The following is a 17,241-nucleotide window of genomic DNA, read 5'->3' on the forward strand; positions in this document are numbered from 1 at the left end:
CGCGGATGATATTCTCTTGTATCTCACCTCACCGCGGAAGTCGCTCAATGTTCTCTTTGATGTCCTTACTTCCTTCGGGAAAAACTCGGGTCTGATAATCAACTGGTCCAAATCTTGTGTGTATCCTATCTCTGGTGGTCTTCCTCTCTTGCCGCCTCGGCTTCCGCTCCAAATATCTCAGTCCGGCTTTAAATACCTGGGGGTGTACGTTTCGTTGGATCCGGCGGTCCGCTATGAGCAGAATCTCCTGTCTCCACTCCGGCGTTTGAGGGCAGATACGGCTCGGTGGTGTAAGCTGCCCTTGTCCCAGCTTGGTCGCGCGGCGCTGTTTAAAATGATGTCCCTTCCCAGATTCCTTTATGCACTCCAGAACTCCTTCGATGTCATTCCTGCGGCCTACTTTAGGGAGGTGGAGAGTTTGCAGAGGAGACTGGTTTGGGACGGACGATCGCGTATCGCTTTGGCCAAGCTGACTCTTTCCTGGTATGACGGGGGCATCGCGCTTCCTGATATTAGACGGTACTATTGGGCCTCCCAGCTGTCTGCCATTAATCATGCTACGTACGCTCCTGGTTTGAACCCGGCATATGAGATGGATAAATTCCTGCTTCCCGGCGGTAACTATAACAGAGCGCTTTACTCGCGGTCTGCTGGTAGGGCCCTTACGGGCCCTACCAGGATTGCGGTCCGTGTGTGGAAGGCGGCTAACGTAGCGATGGGCTGGAGTGAGCGTTTAACGTGCGCCACTCCTCTATTCGACTCAGACCGCTTGGGAAACCTCTGGACAACGAAAGGCTTCGAGCGCTGGGATACGATCGGCATCAGCAGAGTGGGGGACCTGTGGGTTAAAGGTGCGGTTAAATCCTTCGCGGCGCTTCAGCGCGAGTATGAGCTTAGTGACAGAGAGTTCTTCCGTTATGCACAGGTTCGGCACGCCCTGCTTTCGGTCTTTGGGGAGGGGACCACGGTCCCTTCTTCTTCGCCTCTCGAGGACCGCATACTCGATGGTCACGTCCCCGACAGTACTATCTCCCTGATTTACAAAAAACTGATAAACAATCGGGCTGACCTCTTGGTGCGTCTTCGGGAGGCATGGACGGGAGATGGGGTGGAGCTGGACGACGAGGACTGGCAGACTGCACTGTCATCCCCTAAGGAGGTGGCCATCCCGGCCCGTCTCCGCCTGGTCCAGCTTAAGATTCTCCATCGTGTATATGTGACGGGCCCCCGCCTGGTCTCGATGGGGTTTTCAGACGACGGACTCTGTAAGCGTGGCTGCGGGCTCACTGCTACCTTTCTCCATATCCTATGGGAATGCCGCGAGGTGGCGGAATACTGGCGCCGGGTGCATGATATTATGAGACGAGTCACCGGGGTCGCTTTGCTGCCGGAGGTGCGTCGTTGTGTGCTGAATGTATGGGAGCCCAATGACTGCAATGCGGCTCAGGCTCGGTGGACGGCCTTGGGGAACATGATTGCAAAGAGAGATATTGCACAGCTTTGGGGTTCCCAGCGGCCTCCCACCGTGTCCGTCTGGAAGGAGAACATGGACTGGTGCATGTTCAGGGAGAAAACGGTGTATGTGGCTCGTGGTAAACCGGGGGCTTGGGGTAGAATTTGGGGACAGTGGAACGCGTATCGTGGGTCTATCTGTGCTCCCCCTTTGGTGGATACGTCCGGGGTTGCCTCGTCCCCCTGATCCTTGAGGGTTCCTTGTGTATCTCGTACTTTGGAGTACAGATTTGGTTCTCTCGTGGCCCCCCCCTCCCTCCTGGGTCTTCTTTTATTGACCACCCTCGGGTGGTTGGGTGTTGACTCCCCCGGCTGGTGTTCGCCGCCCATCATAAGTCGTTTCGCCTTGTTTTTGTATTTTTGTATTTTTCTTTTTTTTGTTGTTATTTATACTAAAAGTGTGTATTCTGATTTCTCTTATGTGCAGTTTGATCTACTGTGATAGTGCGGAGCCCCTGTGGGCCAGTCATTGTTTAATGATATGCTGGAACACTTCGACTACTAGCGGCCGGCCCTGGTGGTTGTAGGCCCGTGTTTGTAACCCCTTTTTATGCACAATAAAATCTTTTCAAAAAAAAAATAAATAAATAAATAAATAAATTAGAACAGAAACCCTGCCTGGCTGCTTGCACCGTGGCATCACAAAGACCGACTCATCTAGAAGCTGAACACCCTCCCAAAGCCTTTGGAGGACTGTCCAGTGTTTTAACAACCAAGCAACAAAAGTACGTGGGGAAGCCAATCAACCCTTGACAACTCTGTCAAATGGCTTGCAATTCAATTTCTTCAAAAACAATTCAAATTATTTACATATGAACAAATCTTTAAAGGAACATTTTTAACACGGGGATATGTATTCAAAAAATGATTTAATGTTAATCAGAAATAGTAAATTATAAAGGGTACAGAATTATAAAATATACAATGCAACCAGAAGATACAATCATTTGATAGTCAATATACTTCTTTGCTACAATTGTGAACACCATTTCATAAATAATTGTAGGGCAATGTAGCCAAATTAAACAAAATGCCTTCAGTACGAGCGAGCGCCAGTATTTCTGCAATTGAAAAGCCTCCAATCAAGGGAACCAGTGGACAAAACACCTCTGCACCCAAGCCCCACAGCTCGAGTTCCCATAAACCGATGGGGTCCCCTTGCCCCAGAGACCCCCAAGAGCCGAGCCCCCCTCCCTTTGGGCTCTGCTGGACAAGTCACCAAGTCCCCACGTGCAGCCTTTCTTTTACAGGTACCCTGCCATTTACTTTAACGCGTGGCGCTCAAGGCGACCAGCACATCTGCACCCAGACGCACCAAGGCAGGTAAAACTGAACTGCTGGTGGTATTTTGGACCTTTGGCTCTAAGCACTTTAAGTCCCAGAAGGCACCCTCAAGAAGAACTTGCAAGTATATGTATGGATTGTTGGTTTTTCCCATAGGATAGCATTACAGCATTTGAGGCTCATGCCTCCAAAACTGTTATTTGAGCATTTTACTATAAAAATCCGATCTCTGAAAGTACTTACCTGATTCCAAAGATCTTGCTGTCTAAAAATATATAAAAACCGGTGTTATTTTTCTAAATTGGTCTCGGATTTCTATTCAACACTCCTCTGATAAGACTAAACTGCTCGACCACACCACCACAAATAGAGCACTTAGGATTATTAAAGTAAGCCCCTGTAAACCAATGAGGCTAGTCTGGCCTTTTTGTATGGTATACCCCTTCATTAGTACACTACATAAACAATCAGCTTCCTGTAGCTAAAATTCCAGATAAGTGGGTGCTCCAAATTGTTTGGCAAGGTTATGCCCTACCATTCACAGAAACCCTGCTGCCCCTGCCACCTGCCTCAGATCGGCAGACGGAGGACCATCTCTCTCTGCTGCACCAGAAAGCGCAGGCTTCTTTGGTCAAAGGACCCATTGAGAATGTGCCGACATCAAAAGGAGGTTGTGGTTGCTATTCCTACTACTTCCAGGTGCCAAAGGAGGACAGATGCCGCCATCCTTTCATAGATCTGCACCCCCTCAACTACTTCCTGCAAAAGGAGAAATTCAAAATGCTCACATTGGCTCAAGTCCCGTCTGCCCTGAATCCTGGATGGTAGTTTTGGACTTGCAATGCGCTTATTTCCACATCCTGCCGGCTCAGAAACGTTACCAGCGGTTCACGGTGGGCCTCAAGTGCTTTCAGTTCGCTGTGCTCCTCTCTGGCCTTACCAGCATCCCTCGGGTGTTCACGAATGTGATGGCGGTGGTTGCAACCCATCTGTGGAGGTCAGGGTTTCCATTCTTTCCCCACCTTGATGACTAGCTATTGAAGGAGAGATCGCTTCAGGTAGCTGTCAACCCCCTCCAGACTACGGCAGACCTCCTGCATTCACTGGGGTCCACTATAAATGTGCCTAAGTCACAGCTGACTCCCTCTCAGATGCTCCCTTTCATCAGAGCTATTCTGGACACAGTGCAGTTCCACGTCTATCCTCTGGAGCGGAGAGCACAGGATATTCAGGCAATGATCCTGATGCTTCAGCCTGGATTTTGGTAAGACTGACTCTAAGACTCGGTCTGATAGCCTTCTGCATACGGCTGGTGAAGCATGCTAAATGGCAATGTGGGCTCTGTAGTGGAATCTGAAGTTTCAGTGGGTGCAGAACAAGGGGAATCTCTCCAGCCTGCTCCAGATATTGGAGGGCAGGGTGAAAGACCTGCAGTGGTGGTTGATGAACTGCGATTGAGTCAGCAGCAGACCCCTTTCCTTTCCCCACGCAGAGCTCACGGTGGTGACAAATGTCATTCCTGGGTTGGAGCGGCCATCTGGGAGAGGTGGAGATCAGATATCTCTGGTCTCCAGCATAGTCTCAACTCCACATGAACTTGTTGGAGTGGAGAGAGAGATTTGCTTGGCATTGAAAGACTTGCTCTCTTACATCATACATCAAGGAAAGGCTGATTCAGGTGTTCACGGACAAAACAAATGCCATGTGGTACTACAATTAACAGGGTAGAGTGGGGTCATGGACCCTGTGCCATGAGGCCCTGTGCCTCTGGACATGGCTGAAACGTCAGGACATTTTCCTGATCGTACAACACCTGGTGGGCTCTCTGAATGTCAGAGCAGACAAAGTCAGTTGACGATGCTGTGCGGATCACAAATGGCGTCTCTTTGCAGAGGTGGTGCAAGGTCTTTTCTGCGCCTCGGGAGAACATTTGTTAAATCTATTAATCACTGCTGAGAATTGGCAGTGTCACCACTTCTATGCACTGGAATTTTCAAGGCAACGCTCTCTCAAAGATGCAATAAATCTCAAGTACTCCTGTACATCTTACCACCGATGCCTCATCTGAGTTCTGAAGATCAGGACAGACTGGGCCCAAGTCGTCCTAGTGGCTCCTGATTAGGCACGAAGATTATGGTATCCCGGAGCAAGAGTATCGGCGCTCCGAACCAGCTGCCACAGGGCAGGATAGCAGCAACAGGGCAGGGTCCTACAACCGAACCTGCACACGCTCAAGGCTTCATGTGTAGATATTGTGCGGCGGTTTAGAGTATTCCTATTTACCTCTCAAAGTATGCAATGTAATTTTGGTAGCCAGGCATCCATCGACAAAAACTGTATATGCCTGCCATTTGGACAAGCTTGTGGCTTGGTGCACTGAAGAACATGTAGACCCACTTTCTGCACCTTTGTCTGAAGTGTTTTTTTGTTTTGCATTTAGCCCAGCAAGGACTTGCTCTGGGCACAGTTAAGATATCTTTAAGCCATCTCAGCATTCTTGTGGTTGCTGGACCAACCCACCCTGTTATGTTGCACAGTGTGGCACGTTTCCCCCCAAACCTTTTGTTATGCCCCAATAAGATCTTAATTTAGTTTTAATTTATTTGATATGTTTCACCTTTAAACCCATGCATAGCGGCCTTCTAAAACTTCTGACCATCAAGATAGCCCTCTTGGTGGCCATCACATGAGCCAGGAGGGCCAACAAGTGACAGGCTCTTTCTGTTCACCCTCCATACACAAGCTTCTTCCCAGACAAACTGGTTCGCCGAACCCGTGCCCCTTTTCTACCCAAGGTGGTGACACCTTTGAACATTGGTTAAAGCACCACACTGCTGACCTTCTTTGCTCCATCTCTTCTCTCCAAGGAAGAAGAGAGACTCCACCCCTTGGTTAAGAAAAGAACATTGTCATTATATATTGATCGTACCAAAGAACACAGGGTGGATGATCAGCTCTTCGCTGGGTTTACTAAAGCAAAGAAGGAGAAGGAAGTGCAGAAATAGACCATCTCTAGATAGACTGTACTCTGCATAAAGATCTGCTACACATTAGCCAGAAAGTAACCCCCCCCCCCCCCCCCCCCCCCCCCCCGAGGGCTTGCGGGCTCATTCCACTAGAGCCAAAGCTGTGACTACTGTGTTAGCTCTTGGAGTTCCTGTCCTGGACATCTGTCAGGCTGCTATGTGCCTTGACAGTCAGGTCTGTTGTTAGGTCCTCCAGGACTTTTTGATCTGAGCCAGTGTGCAAACCCACCTATGGGGAAGTTTTGAGGGGAGGTATCTATTCTAAGGTAAGGAAACTGCAGCTTGAAGTCTCTATCAGATTAACAAGTTACTTACCTTTGTAACGCCTTATCTGGTAAAGAGTAGCCGCAAATTCCTTACAGACCCTCTCATCCTCCCCATTTAGCCAACTGGATTTTTCCACCAACAAAGGTCCATGAATGCCCTTGGAATCTTCACACTGGTCTCACAGCCTTCTAACATGGCTCCGTGCCTCTAGTGCGTAAAGAACAAGTTACTTACCTTCTGTAAGAGACCTATATTAGTTACAGATTCCTGACCTTGGAATTACCCCCAGGCGTCAGACTGGATCCGGAGAATTTTTTCTCAGCAGTACCCCTGCGCGTCGGTAGGTGAGGGTTGTTGACCCCGAGTTCGTCGTCGGCGTCGTAGTCGCGGTATCTACTTAGACGCCGCCCGGCGCGCGGATGTCAGTTCTTTTACACGACATTCCACGCCAGAAGCGCAGAGTCATGCAAGATACTCACCACTGGTGCACAAAACTAGGGCCCTGAAAGGGAGTCCCCAACACTAGAGGCCAGTTCGCAGAACAGGGATGATGAGTGAGGCGGTAAGGAATCTACAACTAATATATGTCTCTTACAGATATATCGTTACCAAAGGTAAATAACTTGTTCATCTGAAAGAGACTATTAGTTATAGATTACTTACCTTAGTATAGATAAACAGGAGGTGGGTCTGCGAACCAAGTTCACACTAGAAAATCAGGAGAACCGAATGGCCAAAGAAGCCGTCTCTCCGGACCCGACTGTCCGGGCAATAATGTGTAGTAAATGTGTGCAGTGATGCCCACATATCTGCCTGACAGATGTCATTGAGGGAGACACCGCTTCCCAAAGCAGTAGTGGCTGCCTTTGCCCAGGGGGAATGGGTGTGTAGTCCTACCGGAGGTTCCTTCTTTGCCAAAGAATAGCAAGTTTTAATGCAAAGAACAACCCACCTAGAGATGGTCAGTTTTTGCACGGCCGACCTTTCTTGGCGCCCACATAGCCAACAGAGAGCTGGTCATCCACCCGGAATTGTTTTGTGTGATCCAAATAAAATGAAAGCGCACGTTTTGGATCCAGACGGTGGAGCCTCTCCTCCTCTTCAGAAGGATGTGGAGCGGGAAGAAGGTGGGCAAAGTGATGGTCTGTCCTTTGTGGAAAGAGGTAACCACTTAGTGAAGAAAAGAAGGTCAAGTTCGAAAGACAACCTTGTCTGGATGAACAGCCAGGAAAGGAGGCTCAGAAAATAGAGCCTGGAATTAACTCACTCTGCGAGCAGAGGTGATTGCAACCAGAAAGGCAGATTTGAGCATCAGAAGCCTTAAAGGACAATTATGTAGCGGCTCAAAAGGATAGCACATGAGATAAGTCAGAACAAGATTCAAGTCCCATTGAGGAATTACGAAAGGAATAGGAGGAAACAGATGAGTAATGCCCTTAAGAAAACGATTTACAATAAGAGAGTTGAAAAAAGAAGGATGATCAGGTAGGCGAAGAAAGGCCGAAATGGCTGAAAGATAGCCTTTTAGTGTGCCCAGAGCAGAGCCCTGGTGAGCCAAAGAAAGCAGGAAGAGGAGAACCTCAGAATGGGGATCCACAGCCTTTGCTGTGCACCATGCCACAAATTTGATCCATCTGCAGGCGGATACTGTTTTAGTAGAGGACGCCTGGCTGCCAAGATAACATTAGAGACTTCGGGAGGAAGGTCAAAAGCTGTCAATTGTTGCCGCTCAATGTCCACGCAAGGAGGTGGAGGCTCGGCAGGTTCGGGTGGAGGACCGTCCCCGGCTGCTGCGACAGAAGATCCTTCCGAAGGGGCAGTTTGATCGGAGGATCGATGGCCATGTTCACGAGCTCGGGATACCTGACTCTCCGTGCCCAGTCCAGAGCCACAAGAATGACTTGGGCCCGGTCGCGCCTGATCTTCTTCAGCACTCTGGGCAGAAGTGGTATGGACGGAAAGGCGTATAGCAGGTCGCAACTCTTCAGTGGCGAATAGATCTAACAAGGCTCTCCCCACTGCTGAAAGAGACCTTGCACCACCTCTGAGTGAAGACGCCATTCGTGATCCATCAAGCACCGGCGGCTGAGTTCGTCCACCCTGGCGTTCGGGGAACCTGCCAGGTGTTGAACCACCAGGGACATGTCCTGATGTTCCAGCCACTTCCAGAGTCAAAGGGCCTCTTGACAAAGTGTCCACGACCCCACTCTGCCCTGTTTGTTGCAGTACCACATGGCGGATGTGTTGTCTGTGAACACCTGAACTACTCTTCTTTTGACAGAAGGAAGGAATGCCTTTAGTGCCAGACGAATCCCCCGGAGGTCCAGAAGGTTGATGTGGAGCCTGGACTACGCCAGAGACCAGAGGCCTCTGATCTCCGCCTCTCACATGTGGCCGCCCCATCACAGAAGTGACACATCTGCCACCACTGTGAACTCTGTTGGGTAATGGAGAGGGATTTGCCGTTGACCCAATCCTGGTTCGTGAGACACCACTGCAACTGCTGTGCAGTCCCCGCTGAGATCTGCACCCACTGGAACTTCAGGTCCGACTGCAGAGCCTGCATATGTTACCTGGCATGATCACCAGCAGGATGAGGGTGGCCATGAGGCCCAGCAGCCTCAGAGTCATCCTCACTGAAATCCGAGATAGAGGCTGGACCATCGGTATCATAGCCCAAATATCCTAGACTCGCTGTTCCGGAGGATAGGCCTGAAACTGCGCTGTGTCCAGAACTGCTCCGATGAAAAGGAGCTTCTGAGAGGGAATCAAGTGCGACCTACGCACGTTGACTGTAAACCCCAGTGAATGCAGGAGGTCCACCGTAGTCTGAATGTGTACAAAGAAAAAGGGGCGACCTGGTGTCCCTCAGAACCTGGGTATAAAGTTTATCAAGAAAAGGGGTTCTGTAGGGTGCTTAAAGAGTTGTTTCATATATGCACAAAGTGTCGCACAAACAAACTATTCATAAGACATGTATATCGCCCACGCCTATACATATGTATACATTAATCGGAAATAATCACGAAAAGACATTGAATGCATATTCACTTTGCATTTTTATCTGAATTGATTCATTCAAATATGTTCTTTTTACAAAACATTTTTTTACAGTGTGAGACTGTTTGTAATGGATGAAATATGGTGCTCAAGTGACATATGTGCTCAAGTGGAAAAACAATTTGTGCAATATATACAGAGTGGTTCAGGATTTATGTACAGGGGACAGGACAAGGTTATTGATTCAGTGGCAAGCCCCATAACCATGAGCCCTGGTTGCTATTAATGCTTCTTTTGTTATGCAGGGCCGTGGTTGGTCTGGACCTAGGTATATCGTCGACGTTTCAACCCACGAGGTGCTCCTTTCGGTAGTCACTACGGTTCTTCATCAGAACTGTGTGTGGGGGTGGGGGGGTGGAGTGCTTCTTGTGCTTCAACTTACCCGAAGACGAATACTTCGACGAAGAAAGGTGGTGGGGACTCCACGACCGGTCCTGCGACCTCCCTCTTGCCGGGGACCTCGAGCGGTGCGGAGCCGACTGCCGGGCCTCTAGAAGCTTTCGGGAACTCTCCAGCAAAGACTTCTGGTTCAAGGCCCGACAGTTGGAGCACGACCTTGAGTCTTGGTCACGCTCCAGGCACCAAAGGCACACAAGGTGCAGGTCTGTAACCGACATCAGTTTGTGACAGGAGTCACAGGGCTTGAAGCCGGGTCGCGGACAGGACATCTGTGCGTGCACCAGGCGTCGGAAGAAAAAGAGGTCAACAAAAGTAAAAAGATAGTCAAAAAGTGACTAGGGGTACCGCTCTCTCCGGATCTGCGCTGGCTGGCGCAGAAATAGAAAGAAAGGACCTCAGCGCGCAGGAGTGGTGTTTAAGTAGAACCCGGAGTCAGCCGACGCCACCTACCAACGCGCTGGGGTACTGCTGAGAACTTTTTTTCCAGATCCAGTCTCAAGCCTGGGGGTAATTCTAAGGTAAGGAATCTATAACTAATAGTATCTTTCAGATTAGTCACCTAAAGAAAAGATGCCATCACGCTGGAGTGGTGCCTATATAGGCACCGTGCACGTCACATCTGGTGCCTACATGGAGCCAAGCAGCACCACCTACCGGCACACAGAGGTACTGCTCAAGTTTGTCTGGATCCAGTCTGACGCCTGGAGAATATTCTAAGAGGAGGAATCTGCGGCTAGATAGAGTCTCTACCAGATAAGGCTTACCGAAGGTAATTAACTTATTCGATAAGGTGAGCCACACTAATAATATGCTGCATAACATTGCCAATGGAGAATGCCATTGGTTGATTAAATTGACAAAGTGATGATGAATGTGATGTAATGGAGACAAAGCAGCAGGATAACGGTGGTGATGTGTAACACACAAAAGGTGATGGGAGGAATGCTTGCAATAAGTCTAACCACTGGCAATCGCATGCGGTAGCATTCCGCGATTGCCAGAGGTTACTTATTGCAAACATTCCACCCATCACCTTTTTTGTTTTTAGTGATAGTATATGAACAATGGAAGTTGTCAACAGAAATTGCTTAAACTTAGTAACAGAAACACACACACTAGTTTCATATCATCACAAAGGATTTGGCACACGGTCATGTTCCCTCACAATCATGAGTGCATGCACAGAAATTCACTTCTGTCTCTAGTAAACAGAGGCAAGAGCATTAAGACATAACATTTCCAGAAAGCATCACTGTAAAATCATAAAAACGTTGGTGTATCTATCTCCAGTAAACATACAGCTTCCCATATGTGGTTTATAAATCATGCTCCTCATGATTGCAGCGTCCACATTTGTTGAACCTTAACAAAACTTCAAATGCCACAATACAATAGTTTTGAGGTACTGACACTCAAAATATAGACAGAAACAAGTAAATATAAAACAAATGTACAGATATGAAATATGCAATATTACAAATCAAGATTTAAGCAGGAGTTGTTCCACTAGGTACTTTAATTTTACACATTTAGGGCAAGAGAAAAAATGTCATATACTTTGTTGCTCTTTTGCTTGCTTTTCATAACCTCAAACACGTTTGTGTCCATCATTCATGTATTTAGCAAAAATCCATAGTATATCAGAGTGGTTGCACAGAAATCTGGAAGATTTAGACACCTAAATGATGGATTTAGATTCATCGGCACAAGAAGATGGGACCGTCAAGTCACCGGTAAATTCCCTTATGGCTTCAGATCCATGAGAAAGCCTTCAAATGTTAAAAAAATGTGAATAGCCATTCTGACAATCTTGTAATATGCTCATCATTTTTATAAACTGACCATAGTAAACTGTCATACAACACAGAATCTTGAACAAGACAACCGTCTGGATGAAGAGTCTCTAGTGAATCCTTTATAGCGACAGTAGTGAGGTACGGTTAAGGAGACAAGGCTATAAAAAAAATCACAACTAGATTCCTCAATTACAAAGTCTGGTTAAGTCGTTAACTTAAGAACTACATAATCAGTACATTATTTGAACACTGAAAAGTCTCAGAAAAAGTGAAAAATCAAAGCAACAGCATTTGATAAGAGCCTAAGTTAAAGGGCAGTGAGTCAAGGCATTCTTCTGCGATGTTACAGGGAGGTGAAATAAACATGGTACTGGAAGGGACAGTATAACACCACTGGAAGAAATAGGTTTGTGCTACAATGTGTAAAACGTGCTTTTGATAAACCACAGATGATCCAGGTTTCTGAAGCCGCCACCACGAAAGTCTATCAAGTAAGTGGGCAATATTTCAAGGAAGAAACGGTATCTCATCTCTAGCAATAAGTGATTACAACCAGAACTTCATAGACAACTGCACACCTAGGTCATGTAACAAAGTATAGGCATGTTATTTGTTATGTAGTTTAAAGGGAAAAAGGGCTTACCAGTGGAGGTACAATGCTGTAAAAGTTGCGAAGGTGCATGTTTTTTATGCTTCGGAATTCAGAGGCAAAGACTTCCACAAGCATTTTAAAATATTCCGTGCCTTCAGCAGAATTTCGTGTCAGATCACCAAGGACGGAGTCCAAATGCCTGCACAAAAAAAGTTAATTTTGCTAAGTAGCAGTATCTTTCAAAGTTTATTCACTGACATCAGAAGAAGGACATTAATAAACAGGATATGACTATGACAAGTACTGACCCTGTCAAAGTAGGAAAATTGCGACCAGGATGCGCATTTGCGAATTAAGAATTCTCAAGCAAAAAAAAGCCAACATCTATGGCTCTAGGGATTTTTATCCTAGTAGCCTAAATAGCAGCAAAGCTGCATAAACCAAATAACAAAAACATAATTTGCAAGTTTTGAATTAGTACTATTCTTTCTCTAACAATTCCTGTCACTTTTAATAATAAAAGAACACCAAGTATAAAACGATTTTTTTTTCCACATTTTTTTTTTAAACATTTATAAGTCATTCTGGATCAGCATTTGGGTCATAAGTTATAAAAAATACCTACTTACAATAAGGCTAATCACACAGCCAAAAGGGGAAAAATGCTCGCAAATGGTGCCAAACCACAGGTGCGGTGACGCATGCAGACATTAGGCGGTGACTCACTAAGCGCTATCCTACAGATTTAAAATAAAAGAGGACTTAGGGGTATATCAAAACCACTGAAATTCAGAGACAGCAACACTGATTCTTGAGATCTCTCCTGAGAGTGGGCCTGAGAACCCAGCTACCTGCACTAAGGCTTGAATCGCATCTCTAACACATACGATTTAGGACCTGTCATGCTGTGGATCAGGCTACAAGCGAACCCTTATGCAGGTGCATATAAAAATACTTTTTCCACTGTTTCAGAATTGACACATCACAGGAAATGCAAGCTGGTTGAACATGTAGGCAAAACATTGTTGAAGAATGGGCTGATAGAACTATGGGTAACCCCAACCTTAAAGAATTGTCTACTGCTGAGCTTGTAAAGTATAGCTACTGGAAAAAAAACTACAACAGCTATATCAAATGAGCAAAGGAAGTCGCTGCTGTCAGGATACTTATACCTAAAAGCAAACCTAGAATTCGAATCATGCTTAACTGAGATCACCCCAGAACTGTGCCGTACACTGTATTTCTGTATATGTACATTAGGTTAGGCACTGTGCAATTGATATGAAAGGGGTGGGGGTGTATTTGACAATATAAAGCATTTTATGCTGTTTTGCTCAAAATCTGGTGAACAGCGCAATAAATTATTGTTGCCATTCTGTAGGCAACATAAGATAACCAACTTTGAAGAAACCATGTCTCTGTTACAGAACAGTAAGAACTGCTGAGCCAAATCTGTGATAGGACAGATGATGTGCTAGTTTTGTATACAGCAGCAGTGCACATTTGGTCAGCCTCGTCATAATAGATGGGCACACAATAGGCCGGCCAAGTCAAAAGCTGTACTTAATATTAAGTTGTAACCACCTATTTTATTGATTGTTGTTTAAAACTTTAAGTTTGAGGAGTGGCTCTTTTTGTATATGCCATGTCACCTGTATAATTCTTTTACGACTTCTCTTTTCATGTTATTGTTTATTGTATTGCTTGTTTCACATGTTATTACATGTGGCATCAGAGTACAGTATACATCCTTAATACATTTTGAATGATGAATCCTTAATTTTAACACATTTAGGGCCAGATGTAGGTGACCAAATACTGATCGCCAACGATGAAATTCGCAGAATTTCAGCGTTTGCGATCGGTATTTGGCTGAGAGCAATGTAGGTGAGTTTAAACCTACTAGCAAAATAAGGAATCGCAAAATTTGCGATTCTTTATTTTGCTCTTGCATTTAAGGAATTGCAAATTGCGATTCCTTAAATGCAATGTAGGTAGCACAAAAGAAAGTGCACTTTAGGCTTAAGGAATCGCTAATTACCACCAACTTCAAGTTGGTGGTAATTAGCGATTTCCTGTAAAAAAGCACTTTTTTGCTTTTTTTAAAGTGCCAAGTGGCACACATTCATGCCCTTAGGGCATGTATGTGCACCACATGTGCACACATGCACATTTCAGGGGTGCATCAGGGTGTCCTTTTGACACCCTGGCACCCTTGAAATAGCTCCCGCTATTTGCGATTCCTTAATACCGAATCGCGAATAGTGAATATCTTCCCATTCATTCCTATGGGCCTCCTAGCTCATTGGAATAAATGGTTAGGTATTCCTTATTAACGAATCTCAATTTGCGATTCTTTACTGAGGAATTTTAAGGAATCGTTAATAGTTTAGCGATTCCTACCTACATTCAATTTAGCAAGTCCTTAATAGCGAATCGGTAAAAATCGCTATTAAGGACTCGCTAAATTGAATTTACCTACATCTGGCCCTAAGCACTTTATGACTTAGGATTAACGCTCTTTATTTCATCTCGTCACCAACAGACCAAGTCAGTCTGGTGGCTATATGCTGAAGATTATTCGCCTCTCCCACCAACAATACGTGGTATACAGGGCCAACAATGCTTTTGCGATTGTAAGGGGCAAGTAGACCTTTTAAAGCTCATTAGTATAGATTCATATGGCTGGGTCTAAACTGGGGTGACGAAGTGAGCTAAAGAACGATGATGGATTCAACCCAGATCTGTGATGGGGGGAGGGGAGGGTATCTGAAAAGTTTCAGCGCTCTGTCCATCATCTCCTGGTGTTTGCTTTGTTCGCCCCAGGTTGGCAGAGTATGCCAAGACGTGGGTCCCTTACTCACTTTGCCACTGGATTCAAGGTAGCCTGCCTGATGAGGGGTGTTGCCCCCAAACTGGTCCCAGGATGCTTGTTTCCGGTCCAGGGAAGACCTGGTTTGGCAGTTCGGTCTGGACTGTTCCCATAATGAACAGGGTCAAGATTGATTTGCATATGGCTGGGTCTGAACTGCGGTGTCGAAGTGAGCTAAAGAGCGATGATGGATTCAACCCAGATCTGTGACGGGGGGTGGGGGGGGGGGGGGGGGGGTGTCCAAAAAGTTTCAACGCTCCGTCCGTCAACTCCTTGTGTTTGCAATGTTCAATACAATGTCTTATAAAAAACCGATGCAATGGCGTATGAGCCATCGGCCTTCCTCCAGGGGAAGCAAAAATAGCCTTTCTTAATTCTTGGCTTGTGATAGATGTTTCTAGTGTTGAATAATTGAAAAAAATGCTACTTATAAAGTGTGAACAGCTGCTTCCAAGTAAATTTCCTGCCGCTTCCAAGCAGGCAAAATCCTTGAGCGGCAGGCAAAATCCTTGCCGAGGATAAACATCCCTATAACTAAAGGTCTTCAGTTCTTTTTTGAAGTGAACTTCTGACTTTGTGTCCCTTGGCTTTTTAGGCAGACCATTTCATAGCTTTGCCGGTAGAAGGGAAAAAGTACGACCGTCTCTCCTGGCCAGCCACACTCTGGGAATGGAAAGAAGCCCCTGATTAGAGACCGCAAATCTCTCCTGAGAATATATTCGCTAAATCTCCTGCAAAAGTAGAGAGGCTCCTTTTTGTGGATGGCTCTTAAGGTGAGCAACATGGTATTAAACTTGACCCTTTTATTCACAAGTAAGCAGTAGAGCTTCTTTAGTATAAGCTGTATAGACTGTCTCCTTGAGCAATTTAAAATTAACGCAGGCAGCAGCATCTTCCACCAGCTGTAGTTTGTTTAGCAACCTTGAATGGATCCCTAGGTAAAGCGAGTTGGAATAATCCAACCTGGAGGTCACCAGAGACTGGACAATAGGCTTCCTAGTGTAAACAGGTAAGATTTATACAGTCTTTTGTTAAGATTTAAGTACCTCAAAACAAGTTGCAATAATCTCCGGATTTGTGTTTTAAAGGAGAGATCCTTATCAAATCTTACTCAAAGGAATCTCACCACTACAGCAGGAGTTTGGGGATCTCCAAAGTCTTTTGGCCATAGCCTCAGGAGATCAAAAAGAAAGTCGTTTTCAAATATTAGATTTTTATGATTTACTGGAGTTCAACTTAAGACAGCTCTGTTGTATCTAATTTGCTACAGTTGCACGGGAACGCTAGAAACATTCCATCATTGCGACATCTACCTGCTGGGAAGAAAGCAGGTGTGGAGCTGCATCAGTGTATGATATTATAATAAAGCCCTACTGTTCTGCCACCCTGGCCAAATGTGCCATCTAGATGATAAACAGAGTGAGCATTGAGGTGAGCTCTTAGAAAAACTGGGTCTTAATTCCTTAAAATCCGAGGTAAAGGGGGGAGGTAAGCCGCCTGAGCTCTATCTGAAAGAAAGGATTTTATCCATAAATTGGCTCTACACTTCAGCCAGACTGTCTCCAGACACTCCAACAGGATATTATGAGATACGATGTCAAAAGCTGAAGACAAATCCAAAACTATGTCAACTGCTTTATTGCCTGCGTATTTGGCTGAGAGCAATGTAGGTGAGTTTAAACCTACTAGCAAAATAAGGAATCGCAAAATTTGCGATTCTTTATTTTGCTCTTGCATTTAAGGAATTGCAAATTGCGATTCCTTAAATGCAATGTAGGTAGCACAAAAGAAAGTGCACTTTAGGCTTAAGGAATCGCTAATTACCACCAACTTCAAGTTGGTGGTAATTAGCGATTTCCTGTAAAAAAGCACTTTTTTGCTTTTTTTAAAGTGCCAAGTGGCACACATTCATGCCCTTAGGGCATGTATGTGCACCACATGTGCACACATGCACATTTCAGGGGTGCATCAGGGTGTCCTTTTGACACCCTGGCACCCTTGAAATAGCTCCCGCTATTTGCGATTCCTTAATACCGAATCGCGAATAGTGAATATCTTCCCATTCATTCCTATGGGCCTCCTAGCTCATTGGAATAAATGGTTAGGTATTCCTTATTAACGAATCTCAATTTGCGATTCTTTACTGAGGAATTTTAAGGAATCGTTAATAGTTTAGCGATTCCTACCTACATTCAATTTAGCAAGTCCTTAATAGCGAATCGGTAAAAATCGCTATTAAGGACTCGCTAAATTGAATTTACCTACATCTGGCCCTAAGCACTTTATGACTTAGGATTAACGCTCTTTATTTCATCTCGTCACCAACAGACCAAGTCAGTCTGGTGGCTATATGCTGAAGATTATTCGCCTCTCCCACCAACAATACGTGGTATACAGGGCCAACAATGCTTTTGCGATTGTAAGGGGCAAGTA

The 17,241-nt window shown here is 45.7% G+C and overlaps 1 protein-coding gene across 1 annotated transcript in view; it reads right to left on the reverse strand.

Annotated features, from left to right (window-relative positions):
• WASHC4 (WASH complex subunit 4) overlaps positions 1 to 17,241 on the reverse strand; it is a 987,939-nt gene that overhangs the window by 248,517 nt on the left and 722,181 nt on the right. Inside the window, exon 29 of the mRNA XM_085653223.1 lies at positions 11,988 to 12,135. Coding sequence (XP_085509349.1) covers positions 11,988 to 12,135 — 148 coding nt within the window. The remainder of the gene's footprint in view (positions 1 to 11,987; positions 12,136 to 17,241) is intronic.

Source organism: Triturus cristatus, chromosome 4_1 (assembly GCF_964204655.1).
Source record: "Triturus cristatus chromosome 4_1, aTriCri1.1, whole genome shotgun sequence".
NCBI classification, from domain to species: domain Eukaryota; kingdom Metazoa; phylum Chordata; class Amphibia; order Caudata; family Salamandridae; genus Triturus; species Triturus cristatus.